The 23,792-nt window shown below is 46.8% G+C and overlaps 1 protein-coding gene across 5 annotated transcripts in view; it reads right to left on the reverse strand.

Annotated features, from left to right (window-relative positions):
• The window catches only part of PTPRG (protein tyrosine phosphatase receptor type G), a 706,326-nt gene that overhangs the window by 90,398 nt on the left and 592,136 nt on the right, over positions 1–23,792 (reverse strand). For all 5 annotated transcript variants that reach the window (XM_072785567.1, XM_072785566.1, XM_072785569.1 and 2 more), the window contains 4 exons: positions 20,132–20,316; positions 16,833–16,941; positions 10,466–10,515; positions 7,921–8,701 (listed from right to left, as the gene is read on the reverse strand). In XM_072785567.1, coding sequence (XP_072641668.1) covers positions 7,921–8,701; positions 10,466–10,515; positions 16,833–16,941; positions 20,132–20,316 — 1,125 coding nt within the window. The remainder of the gene's footprint in view (positions 1–7,920; positions 8,702–10,465; positions 10,516–16,832; positions 16,942–20,131; positions 20,317–23,792) is intronic.

Consider the following 23,792-nt stretch of genomic DNA (forward strand, 5'->3'; position numbering starts at 1 on the left):
AGTGTCAAGTGTATTCTTACTGTTGTGCAACCAACCTTCAGAATCTGTTTTTCACCAGCAAAATGAAAACTCAATGCCCGTTAAAGCAAAACTCCCTCCACCCCCTGCCTTTGCCACCTACCTTTCTCTCTCTGCCTCTATGACTTTGACTCTAGGCACCTCATCCAAGTGGAATCATAACATTTGTCTTTTTGTGACTGGCTTATTTCACATAGCATAATGTTCTCAAGGTTCACCCATGTTGCAGCGTGTATCAGAATGTTCTTCCTTTCTGAGGCTGAATGACATCCCATTGTATGTATGGACCACATTTTATTCATCCATTCATCTGTTTGGGTAACAACCCAAATGTGCATCCCTCGGCTACTGTAAATAATGTTGCTATGAGCACGAATGTACAAATATCTCTTCAAGATCCTGCTTTCAATTCTTTTGGGTATATACCCAGCAGTTGGATTGCTGGATCATATGGGAGTTCTATTTTTAATTTTTTAAGGAACCACCATATTGTTTTCTACAGCGGCTGTACCATTTCACATTCCCACCAACAGTGCACAAGCGTTCCAAATTCTCTACATCTTCGCCAACGTTTGTTATTTTTCTGTTTTGTTTTGTTTTGATGGTAGCCTCCTGAAAAGGTGGCCAACTGAAAAGGTGGCTGGTTTTTTTTACAGGGCCACAAAATTTGTCTTTATTTTTCTGGAGCCCCGACATGATCTAAACCATGGTTGCAGAAACAGGACTGTCCGTTACAAATGCATATATTCTCCTGCAAGGGGACACAGGCTCTGTGCTCCCATTACCATGCCTGAGCTGGAGTAGAGCATCATGTGTTTCCATTTATATTACCACCCGGAGTTCTTGTGAATAAGCACTCCTTACCCCTTCACAGAGAGCTCACTTCATCACACTCAAACAATCAAACAATAGTATGTCGTGTCTCCTTCAATTAGGTGTTGGAAAACTGAAGATGTTTGATAAATCCCAATTTAATTCTAAGCCCCGTAACTACGCTGATCCCAACCCTACCAAACTGCCAGCTTTGCAGACGCTTCTTTGCAACATCATGTGGCTCTGCCATCAGTTGGGACAGAGGCTGCACACCACCTTAAGTCAGATAAGCACTACAACCTGAATTCCTGACCCCAACCTTTTTGGAAACCTTCTTGTTCTCAGTGCGGTCTGGTTTTCCACACCGAGAGATGCAAAATCTGTCCTCGTTCAAAGATCACTTAGTGGGGAAACTTCCAAGAAGGGGCATCTGGGTGGCTCAGTGGCTGAGCGTCTGCCTCCGGCTCAGGTCGTGATCCCAGGGTCCCAGGGTTGAGCCCCACATTGGGCTTCCTGCTCAGCAGGCAGCCCGCCTCTCCCTCCACCCATGTCTCTGCCTCTCTGTGTCTCTCATGAATAAATAAATAAAATCTTGAAAAAAAAAAAGAAAGAAAGAAAGAAAACCTCCAAGGACCCAGATACTTTCTGGGAGGAAACAACCACCTGGTACTGAGGAACTCCATCAAGCCATTCCCAGCTAATGCCATCTGACACTCCTAGGAAGATGACAGCCAAGAACAGGGACAAGCAGGATAATCTAAAAAACATCTCCAAGAAATGGAACCTGACCACCAAAACTAGCCCTGGCTGCAAACTCTTTGGAGAGTCCACACAAATGCCTGCCATGATCTATTTTAAATAAAGTGTGCTGCATTTCCCTCCACCTCCATACACTCCAGCTGAGTCTCATATTTCTGCCCTATTTCTGCCCCAGGTTTGTGAAGACAAACCTGTCTTAGGATTTATTTCTGTCCTTAACTATTGCCTTCCTCGAGTGGACTTTGAAAAGGAAACTTCCTATTAACGTGATAGATCAGGGTTTCTCGACCAGAGCACAGTTGACATTTGGGACCAGGTGGGTCTTTGTTGTGAGGGGCTAGCCTGTGCAGTGCAGGCTGATCAATAGCATTCCTGGTTTCTACCCAAGTAGATGCCAGGAGCAGCCCCCTTCCCATGAAGCGTGACACCCAGAAATGTTTCCAGATATTACCAAATGCAATATTTGGGGGACAGAAGCCTCTCTGGTTGAGAACATCTACCATAAACGGAAAACCGCTATTTCTTTCTAAAGTACATTTTCAAATATTCACTTAATGATTAACACGTCCTCTGAAATCATCTTGTGTTGCCGACTCGGGGAATAAGCTCAAAGCCAGAAGGAAAGCAGCACCACATGAGGAGGACTCCCCTGGACTCTGGAGTCAGGGGCCGTGTCTGAGCTCTGTCTTGTCATGGACATGTTCCTTAGCTTTCTGAGCCTCAGTTTACTCACTGGCCCAAGGCAACAAGGACAGCACAGCCCCCACAGGGGTGCAGTAGGACTACAAACATGGGCTTCTAGCAGGGGCAACACCAGCATGGAACTAACGTTAACCAGCAATATTATTGTTTCTATAATGGAAGGTTTTCGAGATGGGTTCCTCAGAGCTTGAGGGTTCCAAAGGGGTACCTCATGGGTTTGCACAAAGCAGTGGTATGGTTGGAGCTTGGCGCCCTCCACTGTAGCCCAAAGCAGAACAGCAGGGGTGTCTGGGTGGCTCAGGCGGTTTAAGCAAACCACTCTTGGTTTCAGCTCGGATTGTGATCTCAGGGTCACAGGATCGAGCCCCTGGTCGGGCTCCGTGCTAGTGACTCTCTCTCCCTCTCCTTCTACCCTGGCCCCCACCTAAAATAAATACATCTTAAAAAAAAAAAAAAAAAAAGGCAGAACAGGAGGCCAAACTGACTCTGACCGTTCTTAGCTCATGGTCTGGACAAGATGAGGCCAGGAGACTGTGGTAGGGGGCCCCTGAACTGGGCCATCCTTTAAGCACCTGGCTCAGGGCTGCCCCAAAGGAGGCAGCTGCAAACTTTCAGTGAATGAGTGTTTATATAGGTTCTGGGCAAGATTCAGTCTGAAAAGGGGCTTTCCCTGATTTGAGGAAACAAAAATGGAAAACGCTAGCACTAAATGATACTTTGATAGACTACGCCCACCTTCCAATGCTTCTGCTAGGGCATGCTATACTGCACACCACCCCAAGAACATGTTATTGCATCAACTGGCTACTGAGGGGGGCCTGCACCACGTTCTGGCTGGGGCTGCTCAGAGAGGAGCCAGGTCGGATTTCCATGCAGCACACATCCCATCGAGGGCTTCACACTAGCAGATGGTAACAAATAGACAAGAGTGGCTGTATGGAGGCCTTTAATCCTTCCCATTGGCTTCCGGGGCAGCTGTAACTATAGCAATTAGCTCTACAGTTGAAGCCAAGCACCAGTGGTTCCTACCTACCCAGCCAGGGATATGTTTAGTTTGGCATATGTGAAAACAAAACAAAACAAAACAAAAAAAAGAAAGAAAGGAGAAAAAATAAAATGTTTTAAAAATTGGAACTCACTTAAAAATTAGGAGATTCTCTGCACGTAAGGACTTGGGTTTCTGGCTCACGAGGCATCTCTTCATTGGCTACAATCAGGGGATTGAGTGAGGCTGTCCTCTTTAGAAAAGACCCCGGCACTCTGGTTGGCTGTAGTCCTCACTATTCCCTAATATCCACCACCTGGGCCTCTTCTCTCACTGATACCACCTGTCTGACTTCTGTAGTTGTCTGAGTTTGCTACTTCTTCCACAGAAGGACTCCTCCTTCCGTGTGAGTTAATACTAAAGCTGCTACTCACAGGACTTAAAAAGATGTTATCAAACTTCAAGGGAATTTAAAACGAGCCTTTTGGAGATGCTGGTCAAACTATAACATAGTCTGTAAATTTATTTTTTAGTTTTTTAATATTTTTTTTTAATTTTTATTTATTTATGATAGTTACAGAGAGAGAGAGAGGCAGAGACACAGGCAGAGGGAGAAGCAGGCTCCATGCACCGGGAGCCCGATGTGGGATTTGATCCTGGGTCTCCAGGATCGCGCCCTGGGCCAAAGGCAGGCGCCAAACCGCTGCGCCACCCAGGGATCCCATAGTCTGTAAATTTAAATGTGAATGCTTGTTCCAAAGAGGCTAAGTGGGAAATATCAGAAAGGGAGACAGAACATGAAGACTCCTAACTCTGGGAAACGAACTAGGGGTGGTGGAAGGGGAGGAGGGCGGGGGGGTGGGGGTGACTGGGTGACGGGCACTGAGGTGGGCACTTGACGGGATGAGCACTGGGTGTTATTCTGTATGTTGACAAATTGAACACCAATAAAAAATAAATTTATTAAAAAAAAGAGGCTAAATATAGGGGTGCCTGGGTGGCTGAGACCGTTGTGTCTAACTCTTGATTTAGGCTCAGGTCACAGTCTTGGAGTCTTGGGATTGAGCCCCACGTCGGGCTCTGCACTCGGTGGGGAGTTTGCTTGAGATTCTCTCCCCTTTCTGCCCCTCCACACCCAATCTCCAAAAAAGAAAAAAAAAAAGGGATGCTAAACATTGATTACAATAATTGCTTTTACTCACTGTGAAGAAAAACTAAATGAGATTTACACAAATGTACACGCAGTCTTTAAAACGTCACCACTAACATGAAGGCGATGGTGACTTTATTGAAAAAGTAAATGCTAGGCTGGAGGCAAGACGAGAGGAGGCGGCAGGACTCATGGACTGCTGTGGGGTTGGGGGTTTTCCATTCAATCACTCATATCCTTCATCAACCAACAAGCACACACATACTTCTGCTTAAACCAGGGGTCGGCACATGCTGCCTCGCAGATCGAACCAGGCCCGCTGTCTGTTTCTGTAAACAGAGCTTTGCTGGAACTCAACCACATCTGCTCACTAACATATTGTCCTGGCTGCTTTTGTGCTACCTGGCGGGGTTGACGAGCTTCCACAGAGACCTTATAGCCCACAAGGCTTTGAGACGTGAACCTTCCCACTGAGATGAACCTGGTGAGGGAGATACTCCAGTTTACCAGTTTGGAGAAAGAGCACACAGTTCCTGGAGGTCATTTTGAACGCCAGCTCACTGGGGACCAGAATCTTGGCATGCTCTGTAATGTCCAGGGATGCTACAAAAGAAGGACCTTCTGGGGGCCTCCCCATAGTCACCATTGTGATTTTGTGGCCTTTGGGCTGCGGAGAGCAAGAACGACTCCATTTATCTGCACCCCCGCCTGCAACTGAGAGCTTGTTATTCCCCCATTTTACAGACGAGAACCTGAGCAGAGACCACCTGAGCAGCCAGAGAGAATATGGGACAGAGGCTACTGGGGTGACCTGACTCCAAACACTACTCTGCCAAGATTGCACACGTGGATGCCTGAGGGTTGAAGCTGGAGACCCACATGCCCCAGCCAAACCTGAGGCTGCCAATCCCCAGGGTTCACCATGTGCTTCCCTTTCCCTGGAATCTGACTCCTATCACAAGGCCTCATTTCCTCCCACCTGGAGCAGGTCCAGGTCCCCACTGCTCTCCAGTCTCTCGAGGTGTGAACACTCTCAACCTAAGCTCTCGACAGCCACCTTTACCGGAAGCGTGGGCAAGGAAGTGTTTAAGAGGAACAGGCGGAGAAGACTACCTCATCAGCGTCCGGAGTCCACAGGCAGAGCCACTCAAGCATGAAGATCCGTATTTGACAAGGTCTACCACTAGTCTTTGGAGAAACCCCACTGGTCCAAGCCGCCACTGCCATCACCTCCTCGCTGGGCTTCTTGTGTTCACTCTTGCCTTCCCTGGATAACCTCCACAAAGAGGCCAGGGTGGTCTTTCACAAAAGTTAATCAGATGAGCGAGTCTCCCGCTGAAATCCACCACTGGTTTTCTATTTCAATTAGAATCAAATCCTCAGCGTGGATGGTGAGCCCCCTCCTGGTCTAAGCTCTGTCCACCTGTGAACTCATCCCTTATCCCTCCCCTTCCGACTCTCTAGGGTCCACAACACACTGGCCTTCGGATCGCTCCTCGACCATTCCAAATTAATCCCCACTCTGGGTCTCTGGATCTGCTATTCCTCCTGCAGCCTAGAATGCTCTTCCATGAATCTTTGCATGGCTACCTCCTCATCGCTTGGGTCTCTGCTCAAATGTCATGCCTTGACCATTTGATGCCACGCTGCCCCCCTCTCCAACCCTCACCACTTACCACTATTTGACGTTATGCACTTGTTAACTGGAATATCCTCAAGCTCCCCCACTGGAACATCAACCCTCAGAGGACAGAAGCCTGCCTTGATCTGTGTTCTATTCTCAAGGCTTCGTGCAGTGCCCTGTACACAATCGGTACTCCGTAAGTACTTCTTTTAATATCTTCAAATGCAAGACATTCTACCGTCTCTCAGTAATTCCAAGAGGAAATGTCACAGTTCACGCAGGAATGGCATCAGCTTTATAAGCGGCCCAATAATTCCTTCACTCGGCTCCACAGGAGGGTACTCTACACCTTTCTCTAAAACCAAGACAAACTGAGCAACACCCATTGGAAACCCAAACTTCTAAAAAACGAGTCCATACCAGCTTTAAGGAGGAACGTAATTCAAAACATGAAAATTTATTCTAAGTTGTATCTTAACATACGAGATCTCAGCTTTAGATGAATTTTAATGTTTACAAGTGCAAAAGCAAATAAATATTTACCAGTTGCTTTTTTTTTTTTGCACTCTTATAACTCCACAACAGCTTAGATGCAAAAAAAATTGTTGCTAAACATCTTGTAGTCTGGCAAAAAGAAGAATTTCTTATTAAGAAAACCCCTCACAACAATAACAACCCCCTCATGCTCAAGGCTGCCTCGCAGAGACTCTCAGGATGGTTCGTTAGGATCTGAGCGCAGGATAGAGCAACGCGTCACTATGGGTCAGGGTGATGGGTGACGGGGATCCCACCTCACGGCGAAGCCCAGACCAGCCATGCCCTGGTCTCACCATCCATAGGCTGGGTGATTCATACAGTAAACGGGGCTCTGAGAGCGAGCCCTATTTCTTGGGCTAGGATGGAGGACTAACACCAGCTCTCCCCACACTGAGCACCTCCTGCTTTTGGTTTCAAGGGGAAGGTCCCTTCCCCAGCCTGGCCCATGTTAGTCAGGACGGGTCCCTGCCCTCCTCATGATTCTCTTCAACAGGACCTTGCTTCTTTCCCATTACCATTCGCAGTCTTCAACTTTGGTTAGCTAGCTTCCTGGCTAGCCAGCGACTGGCTTGTTTGCTGCACTGCGCCCTGCTTTCTGGCTTCCCCGCCGGCAGGCCCTGAGCATCCTCATCACCGCGTCCTGCGGACGGTCAGCAGGCCTCCAGAGGCAGAGGCTGTGCCTCCCCGGGGCAGCACACGCCCGGCGCCTGGCACCAAGCAGGCAGGCCATAAACACAGGCGCTGCTCTGAGTAAGTGAATAAGGAATGAAATCTTAATGAATAAACTTAAGATTGATGCCTTTTTTCATTCATTGGCTTCATCACGTAGCTTGGTTTAAAGATTTTATTTATTTATCTGAGAGAGAGAGAGAGAAAGTGAGCGAGTACACAAGCAGGAGGAGGGCAGAGAGACAGAGGGAGAAGCAGACTCCCCGCTGAGCAGGGAGCCGAACGCAGGACTTGATCCCAGAACCCTCGGGATCACGACCCGAGCCAAAGACAGATCCGTAGCCGACAGAGCCATCCAGGCGTTCCTCACTGTGTAGTTTAAATCCTGGGGGTTATTCTGAGCTAAGTGGAATTTATCAGGAAACAAATATCCCAGGGGGCCTTATCTGAGCAACAAGAGATGAGGTCATTCTTATTAGAATAAAATAGGGACACACAGACACACACACACACATCTTTCATGCCAGGGACATACACTATGTCGGGAACATGAAGCCCTTCCCGGAGCTTCATCTTCCATCCCATTTTTTTCTTTTTTTCTTTGTAAAAGAGTGAGGCTGCCCACAGCAGCGAGGAGCCTCAAATGAGGACCGGGCCTCTTACCTGGATTAACGGTGATGAATTTGCTATCCTCGGAAAATCGGTCCCCTCGGGACACGGGCCTTTTCGATGGCATCTGGGGCCTCCTGGGATCACCGCCTTCGAAGCGCTCGTCTGTGGCTGTGGGGGGCACTTGGGTGGAGGGGACCGAGCCGGAGGCCGGGCCAGGGCGGGCATCCCTCACGTCGTCGGCGGGCCGGCCGGTGGGGACGCCGGGGAGCTCCTGCCCGCGCCCGGGCAGCGTCTGAGGCCCGCCCGCCTCGGCGGTGCCGCTGGGGGCCGAGGGCGTGGGGCTGGCCGCGTCCTGCCGGGGCTCCTGGGCGGCGTGGGGCGCCCCGCTCTTCTTCTTCTCCGAGTCCTTCTCCCCCTCGTCCTCGTGCTCCCGCTCCCCGTCCTCGCTCTCGCTCTTCTCATCCTTCTCCCCTTCCTCGGCGCCCTCGCCGTCCCTGGTGGGGGCCGAGTCGCCGTCGGGGCCCGGGGAGGCCACGGCCTCGGTGGTGGCCAGCACGGGCCTGACGGCCTGCTTGCTGGCGGGGGCGGCCGTGGGCAGGCGCGTGGGCCACACGGTGCTGGGGAAGGAGGGGATGCCCCCGCCGCTGAAGCCCAGGCCGGCGAGGAGCGTGCTGGTGACCACCGAGGCCACGGTGGCCTGGCTGCCGCTGGACGACGGGCCCATCCCGGTGGCCATGGAGACGAAGGAGAAGGGGATGCCGGAGGATGTCCAGGTGGACGACCCCGAGCTGATGGGGGCCATGTCGGCCGAAGAGGCAGGAGACGCCGTGGGCTTCAGAGGGTCACCCGGGCCGGGGCGGGGGGACAGGGAGGGGACAGAAGAGAAAGCGGCGTCAGTCACCAGGATTGGGAGGGAGGCCCTGCTGAGGACCCTGGATGGGTCTCACTCATCTTTTACCTTCCTCACAGGGTTGCTCAGAGCGTGCTGCCAAACAGGACACTGGTCATCCGTGGATGGCCACCGCTGCTGGCCTGAATGGTTTTGCAACTACTTGGAGTGCATTAAAAAATGTAACTAGCCCATCAAACCCAATTTTTCACCAGTATGGCTTAAGAGGAAGCCAAGTGGCCAAAAAAAGTAAGTGCCATGAAGGTTGGCGTAAAAGCAAACATCAACCAAGTAGTAAGCTGGCAACATCGGGCGGTCGAACGATCCTGGGGTGATAGCGGAAGAGACAGGAGCCCTGCGTTCTCATATCCCAGGGGCCCTCGAGGAGAACACACAGCAGTTAGGTCTAGAAGGCATGTGGCCGCCCACATCTGCAGCGGCAGGGTCAGGAGCAGGAGCCACGCTCAACACTGTGTGCTTTAGGGACCCGCTACAACCCTGCACCTTCGAGGTGGGCCCTTTACAACCTCTGCAGCTTCCGGAGTCTCTGGGTCCATCCACGGCAAAAATCTATGCCCAGGCACATGGCAGCAGGAAGGGTTCCATTTCACAAGTGCCAACTAGCTGCCAGGGCTTTCCACCCGAGCCAGGAGGCACACAGGATCATCACCCCATTTTACAAGTCAGAAAACCAAGGCACAGAGATGCTAAAGGCCAGAGGGAGGGCTGCCTATGTTCGAGCCTCAGCCCATTCTTTCCACCACACTAAACTGGGGCTGACCAAGGGGTACCTTTGGGGAAAACAAGAAATGTTGCTCTAAGTCATCCATTTCATTTTAAAGAATCCAATAAATTCTATCAGAATCCAGAATTCTATTCCATCATTTCTAGAGTTCAAAACAACACAGCCAGAACAACTTTGATTTCATAACGTCATCACCATATTTTAGTTAGGAAACTTTGCAGTTTAAGGATGGTCAGGTTAGCAAATGTTAGGTTCTGTAGCTGGTTAACGATATGGTGAATACCAAATAAAATAAGGCACCCAAGACCGAGAAGTCGGATGGTCTGGGCTTGAGTTGACGACCCCCTGTCTGGGGATGCTGAGTATGTTACTCAGTTTCCTCATCTGTAAAATGGAAACAATGCTAACACTGATGTCCTGGGATGCTTCAAGGAGTAAATAAAATAATAAAATAATCTGTGCCAAAAGTCCAGGAAACGCTGGTACATTTTAAGCTGCTACTGTTATCACCAACACTGTGATTGATATTAAGATTGTTACACTAGAAATGGCAAATCAATTAGATATGAATTGAGGCCCCAGAAATATGCACATCCATGTAACCTGAAGAAATGACAACCTCTGAATTTTAGCATATGTCGGATGAGGGGCTCGGAGCAGATCTTTTGTACTCCTTTGACCTCCTATATTGTAATGATCCCACAGACAAATAATTACAAATCTGGAGAGTTTTTCTCTTGATAAGAATCATACAGTATAACACAGCTGCTTTAATTCTGTTCCATAGGTTCTTTTCATGACCTACTGAATTATAAACAGCGAGAAATGTAATTTTTTCTGTATTTTCGCCCCTGGGTGAGCAGTTTAACAACATCATACTGCCACCTCGTGGTAACAGTTTTAACTGCACGTGAATTAACAACAGGCCATTGACAAATCAATTAGTACCATCTGCTACTTACCACTCCTGTTTTAACAATTCTGGTCCCTTGGAATATTCGAGTAGTATTAGCTGAGAAACAAAGAAATTACATTGTAAGCAACACACCTTTACTGTTAAGCTTTCCATATAATTTCCACATGTCACAAGATAGTATTTCTCTGCAGATTTTTTCCCATTTAAAAATGTAAAACCTGGGCAGCCCGGGTAGCTCAGCAGTTCAGCGCCTGCCTTCAGCCCAGGGCATAAAAAAAAAAAAAAAAAAAAAAAAAAAAAAAAAAAAGCAAAACCCTTCTTAGCTTGTGATTCATTAAAAAAAAAAAAAAAACCCTCTAAGAATGTTGTGTAGTTCATTGGCTCTTGTCTTAAGCTACCAGTTTAATTTTTTTTTTTTTTGTTTTCTGTTTTGAAGTAAAATGTAAGTAAATATACAAATCTTAGGTGCATAGTCCAATTAACTTTCTCTGTAAACACCTGTGTGACTACCGCCCATACTGAAATACAGATGTTCTCTAGCACCTCAGCAGGTGTGCATGTGCTCCACTCAATACCCACCTTTCTGACGTCTGCCAAAGTTTTGTCTATCTTTGAACTTCATATAAGTGGACTCATATTATTCCACTGTTCCTATTATCTTTTTAAAAGGTTGATTATTATTATTTTTAGTAATCTCTATACCCAATATGGGGCTCAAACCCACCATTCTGAGCTCAAGAGTCACACACTCTTCTGACTGAGCCAGCCAGGTGCCCCCTACTACTTATTATATTTTTGTTTATAATTTTTCTTTTTTTAAAGATTTTATTTATTTATTCATGAGAGGCACAGGTGGAGAGAGAGGCAGAGACATAGGCAGAGGGAGAAGCAGGCTCCATGCAGGCAGCCTGACGTGGGACTCAATCCCGGGTCTCCAGGATCACGCCCTGGGCTGAAGGCGGCCCTAAACCGCTGAGCCACCCAGGCTGCCCTTGTTTATAATTTCTTATGTTATCCATTCAGTAATTATAATATGAATCCTGAACTTACTATAGTTTCCCTTAAATTAATATTTTTACTACCTCCTAAAAATGTAAGAACTGTACAATGCTTTAACTCTATTTACCTGCCTCACCTTTTGTGTATTGTCATTTTATTCTACTTAAGTCTTGAAGCCCTATAAGATATCGCCATCATTGCTTTAATTGGCCAAATTCTTATATGACCCCCATAATACTCGTTCTGGTGTTTGCTCCTTGCAGTTCTGTTTGGCCATGTGCTGTTAGTTCTGTAAACAGTTTAACTTTACAAAGACGTTTAATAGTAGTAAAATGCACGTAACGTAAAACTTACCACCCTAACCACTTTTTGCGTAGTGTTAAATATATTTTCATTGTTGTGCAACCAATCTCCAGCAATTTTTCATATTTCAAAACTGAAACTCTGTACCCACTAAACAATAATCCCCATGTTCCCCTTTTTCCTAGCCCCTGGCAACTACCATTCTACTTGCTATTTCTACGTTTGACTACTCTAGATACTTCATGTAAAGAAGAATCATACATATTTGTCTTTTGGTGACTGGCTTATTTCATTTCACATGTCTGAGGTTCATCTATGCTGGACCCGTGTCAGGATTTCCTTCCTTTCCTAGGCTGAATAATATCCCATTGTATGCATATACCACATTTTGTTTATCTAGTCATTGTTGGTAGACATTTGAGTTGCTTCAGTATTGTGAATAATAGGAAACAGTATAATTAAAAAGAAAAACCCACCAAACACACAAAAAACAGTACTGTTATATAAACTCAAAGTTTACTTCCTATATATATATACATGGTGCTGAAAAATTAGCAAAAAAATATTTTAAAATGCTAAAATCAAAATAAATGTGTACTTGTTAAGATTTCACCTAAACCAGATGTGGCAAATGACTGACAGAATTTTTTGTTTGGCCTGCAAGCTTTTTTAAAAACTGAATTTGCTGCAATAGCTTTCAATCTAAAAAAAACAAAAACAAAAACAAAAACAAAACAAAAAACAAAAACAAAAACAAAAAAACCCACAATTTCTTGCTTATCCTGAAAAATCCTCACACTCGGGAAAACTGAACTCTCCTTCCTGATGGGCCTGAGCATCCCTCATGTACCTTCGGTATGGACGGAGGATCTCTACCTTCGCATGGATAACTCTCCCCTGCTCTGTACAGGCTCTCTGTGTGGCCCCAGGGGCACCCGTATCTTCAACCCCTGACCTAATGATACACTTCATTTTGCACAATTGGAAAGTCAGACGTGTAAAGAGATGGACATGGAGAGGAGACTCCTCTAGAAGTCAGTACAACCAGGTCAAACACAGCAGCCTGGGAAGCAAACAGCGCTTGCCAGGGACTAACTATAACCCCCTACCATCTTATGGTTGTTCCAGGATCGATACCGAGCTGCTTCCGAGAGGTGTACCCCCCTCCCTTTGTTAAGACAGGTCTCCCGGGAGATCTGCTTTACCTGCCCTTTACAAAGGGCTCTGATTAAGGCCAGCAACTAAACAGAACTCAGCACGTAGGCTTTTCATTGATGTTTGGCAATTTCCACCGGGTCGGTTCAAGCCGTGGTGACTAGGAAGGAAGTTTCTCCAGGGCCGTTCAGATCAGGAGCCCTTAACCTGGTGCCCATGGGCCCGATGGGGTTCAGGGACAAGAGAAAAAAAGGCACCTGTCTTCCCACCACCCTCTCATTGACATGTGGACTTCCTCCACCATGAAAGCAGGCAACAAATCTCAGCCACACTAGCGGGACCTGTGACGCTGTCTCTGATCTAAGTCAGATATTTCCGTGCTGTCTTATAATTGTCATCGCTATCTTGGAGCATCATTTATGTTCACCCCTACTCAGAAATCACAGTAGCCAACAGGCCCACTGCTTGTCATTCAATGCTTTAATAAAAAAAAAAAAAAAAAAAAAAAAAGCATATATGACTACATTCCAAATTTGTTTGTTTAAAGTATTTTGACAACTGCATTTGGACATAATTGGTTCCCTTTTCTATGTATTATGCTTATTTATTTTAAGCCATGCTGAGAGGATCCGTTGGCTTCAGGCTGCCTGATGGGTCTGTGGCTCAGAGAGAAAGCTCAAGAACCATGATTTTCCATAACTACTGAGAACTGCAGACAGGCTTTGAACATGTAGCCATCAATCTTTTCATCCATTTTGTTGAGTTACTGGGGGTAGAGGGTAATATTTACTCTTTAGGGGTGGTCTGTTGCTGTGTATAAATGACTAGGCTTTGGAAAAAGAAATTCAGACCCTGCTTAGTAGACAAGTGATTTCTTTGCAAGTTACTTGACTACCTAGATAATCATTCCTCCTCCATCTGTAAAATACTACGTACATTAAAAGCTGCCATGGGGTCAGATGACATTAACTTACGGGAAAATGCTCTGTAACTGTGAGCCATTCTACGGATTTCACTTGCTATTATTACTGTTATTATATTTACCACATTGAGGCAAATATGCAACATTTATTATGTTATACAGAACATAAACAGTGTTATATTTACTATAATGTAAAGAGTCCACATGGCTTCCCCAGGCTCCCAAACCAGATGTGAATTTCATCACTGGGAAACCCAATTATTCTGAACAAGGCTTCTCTGAAATTTTCTAAGCTTTGTTCCTTTCCCTTTAAAGATTTAAGTCCTAAAGGTTGATCAGTTTTGTACATTGGGCTCTACTGTGCCAAAATCACACTTGGCTCCCAGTAAGAGGTGTACACTGCCTGCTGGATGCTGTAGGGAAGATGCTAAAAGCCACCACGGGGAGAGCTCATGGAAGATCCACGCCCCTATGTGAACACACAGGGACAGACACCAGTATATAAAACAAGTAAACTCGTGTCCACCTCTGAACAAAGTGAGTCCGTAGACAAAGGAGACACTGGCCATTTCCAAAAAGTCTCTGTGATCAGACATTTTAAATATTCTATGTTTGGAATTTATAGCTGACAAGGCCTTTTTGAATTACATTACATTACAAACATTTAATTTTTCAAAGTCCACGCAGAAGCCAGCAAGCTCAGCGGCCTATTAATCAGGAAAGTCAGTTCTGCAGATTCTAGGTTCTTGGTTGGAGCACATGGGAGGCCTAATCATGATTTATGTGTCCAAAGTTCCAAGGGCCCCGGCCTCAGCCAGCTCCCACTGTGGCCTCCTCTCTCTCTCTCTCTCTCTCTCTCTCTCTCTCTCTCTCCTGGGGCCTATGCAGACCCGGCTTTGGCCCATGGACCCTCCTCAACATAGAGCCACCAAGACACTCAGGGCACAGGTGGACGTGGCGAGTGTGATTTATGTGTGAAAAAAAATACAGCCGTGCTCATTTTCAATTAGTTTAAATGGAAGGGTGACATAATGTGAACATTAGCAAAGAATATTTAAAGGCCAAATTATAAAGCTAGAAAGGGTCCATTCAGGGAATCTAAGGCTGGAGAACTTCTTACCCTGGGTTCATCATTTATTATTTTTTATATCAAACCTAATATCAGGGGGATATTTATAGGTGGTACCAGGCATTCTGGTACCAATTACTTAACATGCTTTACCGCGTATCATTTCACGAGGTCCCTATGAGGTCGATACTGTCAATACTACCACTTTGCAGACTGTGACACTGTTGCTTGGAGAAGCTAATAAACATTCTCAGAGTCCCAAAAACAGTGAGTGGCAGTAGGACTCAAACTTGCGGCCTTCATTGCTGGGCCTCGGTTCTTGACTGGCACTTCTTATTTTTTTTTTTTTCAAGATTTTATTTATTTATTCATGAGAGACAGAGAGAGAGAGAGAGAGAGAGAGGCAGAGACACAGGCAGAGGGAGAAGCAGGCTCCATGCAGGGAGCCTGACGTGGGACTCGATCTGGGGTCTCCAGGATCAGGCCCTGGGCTGAAGGCAGAGTAAACCGCTGAGCCACGCAGGCTGCCCCTCGACTGGCACTTCTGTCTTCACTGTGCGGGCCAGTTACCTGGGCCATCTGGTTAAGACTCAGATTCCTGGCCCTACCTGCAGAGGTTCAGAGATAATAGTTCTGGGAGGGGCCCAGGTATGTGGGCTTTATGGGGCCCCTGAAATGGTATGCAAAATTCTGGCACGTTCTATAGAAAAGGTCCAAAGCCCTCATCATATCCATGACTCAAAAAGATTAAGGACCACTGGCTTGGTGTGTAGGTTTCTCTGAAATTGGAACTGAAGGACCTTATCAGAGGGGACCTCAGGCTGGCAAAGCAAGGCCCAATGCCCTGGTCCCTCCCTCCATGCTGGTCTTGGTGCATGTCATCAAACCATGGCCCATAGCCTGGCTGCCTATTTTTGTGAATAATATTTCAGTGGAGTCAGGGCTGTGATTAGGTTGGGGCAAGTAAGACAGCATGGATCCTATCTTCATTTAGAATTTGGGTATTTTGTCTACCAACTTTTTGCACTGATTTTGCTTCTAAAAATTTTTTCATTAAAATATAACATATCGGGATCTCTGGGTTGTTTAGCGGTTTGGAGCCTGCCATCGGCCCAGGGCGTGATGTTCTCTCTCTGTCTGTCTCTCATGAATAAATAAATAAAATCTTTAAAAATATATATAACATATCTTGATTACTGAGTTTTTTGGTGCTCTTTTAAAATTTGCACCAGGGTAAATGCCTCTCTGGCCTCACCCTAGTCCTGGCCATGGAACTTTCTACTAGACTCTCTAGCAGTAGGTATATGCATCTATTTCTCAAGAAGCTCAAGGATCCTGCAAGCAGGCGCTTATTTGTGTGCTTCTTGCAAGCCAGAAGAGTGTGCTGTACATTTGGGCTCTAGTTCTTAAGAGACTAGCTAAGTGAGTCAGGCTGGAAATCCAAAGACAATATTCCACAACATAAGTAGGACATGATTTTTGTTATGAGAGTGTTAGACAAATACTTGGTTCCCCATTGTTGGAAAAATATCAATAGTCAAAAAAATAATCAACACTTTGCTCTTCTTCTGGCCTATGAAACCCCCAACCTAAAAGATAGGCCTAAATTCCTGAGGCATTTCAGGTGTAATTTAAAACCCCACACTTGGGATCCCTGGGTGGCGCAGCAGTTTAGCGCCTCCCTTTGGCCCAGGGCGTGATCCTGGAGACCCGGGATCGAGTCCCACGTCGGGCTCCCGGTACATGGAGCCTGCTTCTTCCTCTGCCTGTGTCTCTGCCTCTCTCTCTCTCTCTCTCTCTGTGACTATCATAATTAAAAAAAATAAAATAAAACCCCACACTGATTCCTAGGCCAGGTTTATTTTCTTTTGTCCAATCACCTTCACAGGAAAAAAAAAGATAAAGCCTAGGAAAGGAAGAGCACAGGGGCACAGGGGGGCCAGAGAAGAAAGGAACCGGCCTTACCTTGAAAGAGCATCGTCTGGCTGAAGTCACTGCGCATGTCGTTCTGACACACGGCCTGGACACGGAACAGGTAAAGGCTATCAGGTGACACGTGGCTAATGGTGGCTTTCTGTAGGTGGAGAATGAAAAGGCAGTGAGTGGGTTTTGAAGGCCAGTGCATGCTTTACCTTCTAAACTCAAACCTAAGATAATGTGAAGTATTCCTTTCAGGTTCCAGGGTCCCACGGCAAAGCCTGACAGATATGATGCTTCCCTAATGACCAAAGGCTCGCTTTGAAAGGAAAGAAAGTTCAGAAATAGCTGGCTGCGAATCTGTTTTCAACACAGACACGTGCAGGATTAACAGTCGCAGCAAAATCCATCTTGACTGTGGCTTGGAAGGTGTCTCTAGCCTTCTCACAAGGCTTGGTCTTCTTCCGTAACTACTATACCTTTCCTATAAACTATAATCATCAAGTATATTGAATTTTCAGAACCATGCAGAGTTTTTAATACCAATAACAAAGTCTTGGTGTGTGGGTTTCTTTGCACTTCGAAGGCCTCGCTATACCTCGACTGATGGAGAATAGGGAGCATGATGCCAGAAGAGATCACCTGACTAGTGACCAGATGCCATGAGGTTTTCCTTTGTTACCCCTCACTAGCTGGGTGATTCCAAGTCAGTTGCTCAATGCCTTTCAGCCTCAGCTTCAACTGTTAAATGGAAAGAGTAGTGGCGACCTCACAGGGTTCTGTAAATGCTCTGTAACACAGGCCATGCAAAGCTTGTTCACAGGTATTCCACTCCGGACAACAGAAAGAATGTCCCTGGTCTAACATAGAGGTCACTACAGGCCAAATCCAGTCCACGGTTTCTATAAATAAAGTTTTATTAGCACACAGATACACCCCATTCATTTACATGTTTGTTGTCCGTGGCAGTTTTTACCCCACAATGGCAGAGTTGAGTAGCTGCCGTAAAGACTTATGGCCTCCAAAGCCCCCAGATTTTGCTATCTGGCTCTTTCTAGAAAATGTTTGTCAATCCCTAGTCAGGCATCGCCAGCCAAATCCAGATCCGCACTCCTCAAAACTTTATTCCAAGAGCCTCTGAAAAATGAGAAAATGGAAAATACCTAGAAAGCAGGCAGTCCTTACTTCCTGAAACAACACACAACAAAAGCAACTGATTTTCAAAGACCTCCTAATGATGAAACGTCTATTCTGGGCCAAGTATGGAAAACAGCTCTGGGAACTTAACCACTGAGTGGGTTTTCCCACCCCCCCCCCCACCCCCGACATGGTCATTGAAATACTTTGAACAGGTGTGCAAATGTGCAAATGTGTGCAAATGTGACTGGCTACACCTGCTGCCGTTGCCTCACGATGGCTTCCTGGGGACGGCACTGGGTTGGAGTCAAGTTACTTCACTCGAAGATGCGTTTCTTTCTTTTGGAAAAGGCAGGCAGTGACACCTGCCCCACAGGTGTGCAGGGAGGCCATGAAAGAAGGAAGCCAACTGGAAAATGCTTCACGAATTTAGTTAAGTGTTACTTTTTTTTTAAAGTGTTACTTTTAGATTGCGCCATGGTCACCGTAAGTTAGAGAGCACTTCGATGTCACTAAGTCAGCACTCCTGACTTCTTGAGGAATTAAGGAAATTCATTATGTGTGTCTCCAAAGAAAATAGCCACCCTTAGAAAATTCTGATAAAAAGGAACTTGCTGTCAAAGCGTGTTTTTCTCTCCATCTTTCCCTTTCTCTGAAACCAATTTATGCCTCCTGCTCTAAACCTCTGACCCCTGCTCTGTCTTCGTTAGGAACAAAATCTTTGCTCCGTCTATGCAGGGGTTTATTAGAATTCACTCCCAGCTGCTATCTATTTATCTTTGTGTGTTTAATTATTTTCCACTTAGAACAAGAAACCGCAGAAGCACCTAGACAGTTTCTGCTGATTAACGCAAGTCATCTTTACTCCAGAAAGAGAAAAATCCCTTATGGACTTCCAGTAGTGATGAGAGAAAGGTTAAAACACATCATAACCTTGGGTGCCTTTCAATAGATTTCTCTCTGATTTCATGAAGCTCATCATTCCCTAATGTGACCCAGATAACAATGTCTAGTGGGGAAATTGAAAATATAAATGGAAATGAAGTAAAAGAATCTTCATCTAAAAGAATATGAAAAGTATTATTCTATAACTGATTGAATGGGCCCTGGGGACTCTGTATTGGGAACGAAAAAAAGTGATAACCGTCATTAAGAACCCCACTTGGTGCTACTGCATTTTTCATGTGCACATACAATTATGGTTTCATTATGCCAGAGCCTTTTTTTTGATTAACAATAAGTGCAAGGCTTTCAAGCCCAAATGTGTCCCTTTGAGTTTCTATGCAAAGACTTCAGGCCTCATGGTTTTGGGGAGTGTGTGCTTTCCCAGCAGAGAAGACAGCATTTGCAAACATCTGTTCTGAAGGGCCCTGTTGGGTCCTGGCCACTAAACATTTACATAAATGTTCACATGAGAAGTTACGCTGGGTGTGGTCAGTTCAAAGTGGGGTCAGATATTACAGTGTCGGGAGTCTGAGAACACAGGTTCAAAAACCACATGGTCGCAGGCGTCCAGCATCAAATGGTCATGTGTAAGGCTGATCGAATGTGAGAGAGGGAGTGGTGGGGACAGTGGACAGCTGCCTGGTGAAGGTGACCATAGTACCAGCAGGGGAAGAGGGGGAAGAGGAGGAAGAGGAGGAGGAGGAGGAGGAGGAGGAGGGCAATTACCGTAATAATAGCCTGCATTTATCGAGCACTTACTATGTGCCAGGACCAGCCGTGTACTGGCACACCTCATTTAATATTTACAATCATCATAGCCGCTAAAAGGGGCTGACTGGGAGCTTTCTGTTGCGGTTAGTTGTTTTTATTTTTATTTATTTTTTTATTTTATTTTATTTATTTCATTTCATTTCATTTTATTTTATTTTATTTTTTTGTTAGTTGTTTTTATAATGAAGGAACAAGCAGCCCATTGCGAAAAGCCTGATTACAAAGAAATTACCTTGCTTCTCCTGGAGGTGTTCTTCGGAAGCAAGTGTGAGGGTGGATGGGAGCCCAGGTGGACTCTGGCCACGACTCCCACGCGGGCAGCCCCTGCACTGAGGAGCACAGCCCCGGGGGTGGTGGCCACACCCCACACCCCATGGGCAGCGAGCAGCTGGGAGACACACATGAGGTGCACTGCACGGCGCCCAGCAAAGAGACCTGCAGGGACCCCTCTCCTAACTGCAAGGGGGGCTCTGAACACAACAGGGAGGCTTTACCAAGTCCTTGTCGCTGTCCTTTGTGAACGTCTTCTCCTTCTCATCCTCGTTCTTGGTCCAGCTGTAGGAGATCATGTAGTTCATGATGGGTGGGTGGTAGATGGTCTCCGGCCGGCTCCAGGACACCTGCAGCGCCGTCTGGTTCAGGGGCTGTACTTTCATGTGGATGGGTGGGGAGCTGCAAACTGGAGACAACACACGGCCACGCTCAGGGGCTCTGCGGACAGCACACCAGGCCCCCCCACTGCTCCTGGGGCCTCCAACATCCCAGCCCCGAAAACCTAGTACGTCTGTACACTTGCCACCGAGGTTCACCTGCTGCGAATCTTTTGTACCTCTGTGTTCTCCCCCACCCCTCTCTCTCACACACACAAATGCACACACTTGCACACACACACACACATATATGCATGCACACATGCACACACACGGTTGTTTTCCTGCTAAATCACTGAAAGCAAGTCTTACAAACATGGTGACTCTTCACTCCTTCCTACTCAGGCCTGTGGCTCCTCAGAATAAGGTCGTTCTCTTATACAACCGCACTGGACTACATATTTGCATCCCCCTCTCCGAATTCATCTGCTGAAACCTAATCTCTAAGGTCACAGTATTTGGAGGTGGGGCCTTGGGGAGGTCCTCCTCATGGTGAAGGGGATTAGTGTTTTTATAAAAAAAAACCCTGGAGAATCCCCTCACCCCTTTACCATGCGAGCAGAGAGCTGTCTATGAACCAGGACTCCAGCTCCCACCCAACAGAGGATCTGCTCATGCCTTATCTTGGACTCGCCGGCCTCCAGGACCATGAGAAAAAAAAAGATTTCTGTTGTTTATAAACTACCCAGGCTATGGTAGTTTGTGGTAGCAGGCTGAGCTAAGACAATAACCACAACAGCATTAGCATCCCTATGAAAATTAACATTAATTCAATAATATGATCTGAGGGGCAGCTGGGTGGCGCGGTGGGTTAAGTGTCCAACTGTCTGTTTCGGCTCAGGGCATGATCTTGGAGTCGTGAGATCAAGCCCCACGTTAGGCTCCCTGCTCAGCGGAGAGTCTGCTTGAGATTTCTCTCTCTCTCCATCTGCCTCTCCAGCTCCTACTCTCTCTCTCAAATAAATTAATAAATCTTTTAAAAAATAATATTATCTGATATATAATCCATATTCAAACTTTCCTAATGGTGTGCAATGATTATTTCTAGCCATTCCCCCCTCCAGTCTCATGCTGTATTTAGTTGTCACAACACCTTAGCCTCTTTAAATCTATTACAGTCCCCTGGCTTTTTTTCCATGGTGACTTTTTTTGAAGAAGCCAGGCCACTTGACTTGTGGGGTATTCCACACACTACAATTGTAGATGAAATTTTACTGTGGGGCAGCCCCGGTGGCCCAGCGGTTTAGTGCCGCCTTCAGCCCAGGGTGTGATCCTGGAGACCTAGGATCGAGTCCCACATCAGCCTTTCTGCATGGAGTCTGCTCCTCCCTCTGCCTGTCTCTGCCTCTCTTTCTCTCTGTGAGTCTGTCATGAATAAATAAATAAAATCTTAAAAAAAAAAAAAGAAATTTTACTGTGAATAGTTCAGAGTATGAACAAATACAATTTAAAATGAGACTTCAAATAATTTCAAAGCAAAGACACAAAAACAGGGATGATTTTCCTCTGGACCAGCAGTATCTCATGTAATGACCCTGATGTAGGGCATAAGGAAAAGCCAGGCAAATTCTCCTTTTCACTCCTTGTGGCTGGCAGATTTGAAGGGACATGGTGGTTCTACATCTATCTACAGACAAGCTCATTCGAGGTTTGACACTGTCAAGCTGGCCTTTAAAAGTGTGACATTTTAGGCCTTCAAATGCATTCTCTCCCAGTGGCCATCATTCCTGCCTCCATGGGGCTTAGAGTCTACAGCAGGGTTTCTGAGCCTCAGCATTACTGACCATGGGTCAGACAATTCTTTGCTCTTGGGTGGCTGTCATGTGCACTGCAAGGTGTTCAGCAGCATCCCTGGTCTCTACCAGTAGCACTCCCTGCCCAAGTTACAACTAAAAGGGTCCTCACATGTCCCCTGGAAGGCCAGTTGCGCCCAGCTGAAACCAGTGGTCTACAGGGGGAGATGGGGGTTCAGTCAGGAATGATGCATGAAGCTGGTATTACATACCCAGACAGCACAGATGGATGTGAAGAGAGATAAGAGGTATTTTCCAAGCATGTTATGGGAGGATCTGACTCAGGCTTTGGTAACAACTCCCTTGAGGAAGGCACATCTGCCTGAGAGCTGACAGGAGGTGGGAGTCAAGGGAGGAAGGGAGGGCAGCTTGAGGAACTAGAGCAGGGACAGGGCCTGAGGGGCCAGAAGGAAGCCAGAAGGCCTCGATACAGGCACAGAGAACAAGGCAAGAGCAAGCAGTGATGGGTGCAGCTGGAGTGAGAGGCCTCACACCCCAGATGCAAAGTCTGGTCTTGATCCTACAGGTACTGAGAAGCTGCTAGAAAGATCTGAACCAGAATATAAAAAATAGTGACAGGGAATAAAGGGGAAAAGAGAAAAAATGAGTGGGAAATATCAGAAAGGGAGACAGAACATGAGAGACTCCTAATTCTGGGAAACGAACTAGGGGTAGGGGAAGGGGACATGGGCAGGGGGTGGGGGTAACTGGGTGATGGGCACTGAGGGGGACACTTGATGGGATGAGCACTGGGTGTTATTCTATATGTTGGCAAATTGAACACCAAGAAAAAATAAATTTACAAAAAAAAATATCTGAACCAGAGAATGATGCAAAAAGGTTTGCACTTTTCAAGATCCCTTGAGCTTCTACTTCGAGGCAGAAGGACCTGGAGAAGGAGCAAGGAGGGAGAGAGGGAGGCACTGAAGAGGTGCTGCAGAGGGCCAGCCTTGCACACCAGGGAGAGGGTACGAGAACAGCAGGTTCTAGAGGAAACAGACGTAGAACTGAGGGGTGGGGGGATGTGCTGGACTACGAAGGGTGTGAGGGCGAAGTGAGGGCGGTGAGGACCACACTCAGGTTTTGGGCCCAGGAGGTGAGCAACAGTGGAGAACCTGAGTCAGGGGACTGTGGCTGGGCTTCGGCCTCTCCCAGAAGATCAATTATGTGGCAAGCAGCCCGCTGCGCACCAGACGCCCGTATTTTCTCACCAAGGGCCCAAGCCCAAGGCTGCTCAATGTAGCAGGAAGGCTTTCCTGCCAGGGAAGCACGGGCCCCGCTCTCAGGACCCAACTGCTGGGGAAGAGGAGATTGGTTTTGACAGGGAGGCATCCTTTTGCTCTTCAACTGCCAAATCACGCTTCAGCCGCAGAGCTTCACTTTGTATGACTGAGACAGGAAGGAAGGCATAAATTAATGAGGCATTCCCACTGCCCCACAGAACCCCGGGAGGCATCGAGCTGCCCTGCCCACCGAGCAAATGCCACCAGGGCAGAGACATCAAATGAGGAATCTGGAGGGAGGCTTCCAGCGAGCTGCTGGGGTGCAGGGACAGGATGAGGACACTAGGTGCCGCTAACATACCACTTTTAAATACCCCAACTTCAGTGGCTGGTGGTTTCTCCAAACCAAGCATGGGGTGGGGGTGTGGACAAGACAGGGAAAGATCTACACCCCATCTTTCCAGGTGCCAATAATGAACGAAGGAGATT

The sequence above is a fragment of the Canis lupus genome, chromosome 19 (genome assembly GCF_048164855.1).
Source record: "Canis lupus baileyi chromosome 19, mCanLup2.hap1, whole genome shotgun sequence".
NCBI lineage: Eukaryota > Metazoa > Chordata > Mammalia > Carnivora > Canidae > Canis > Canis lupus.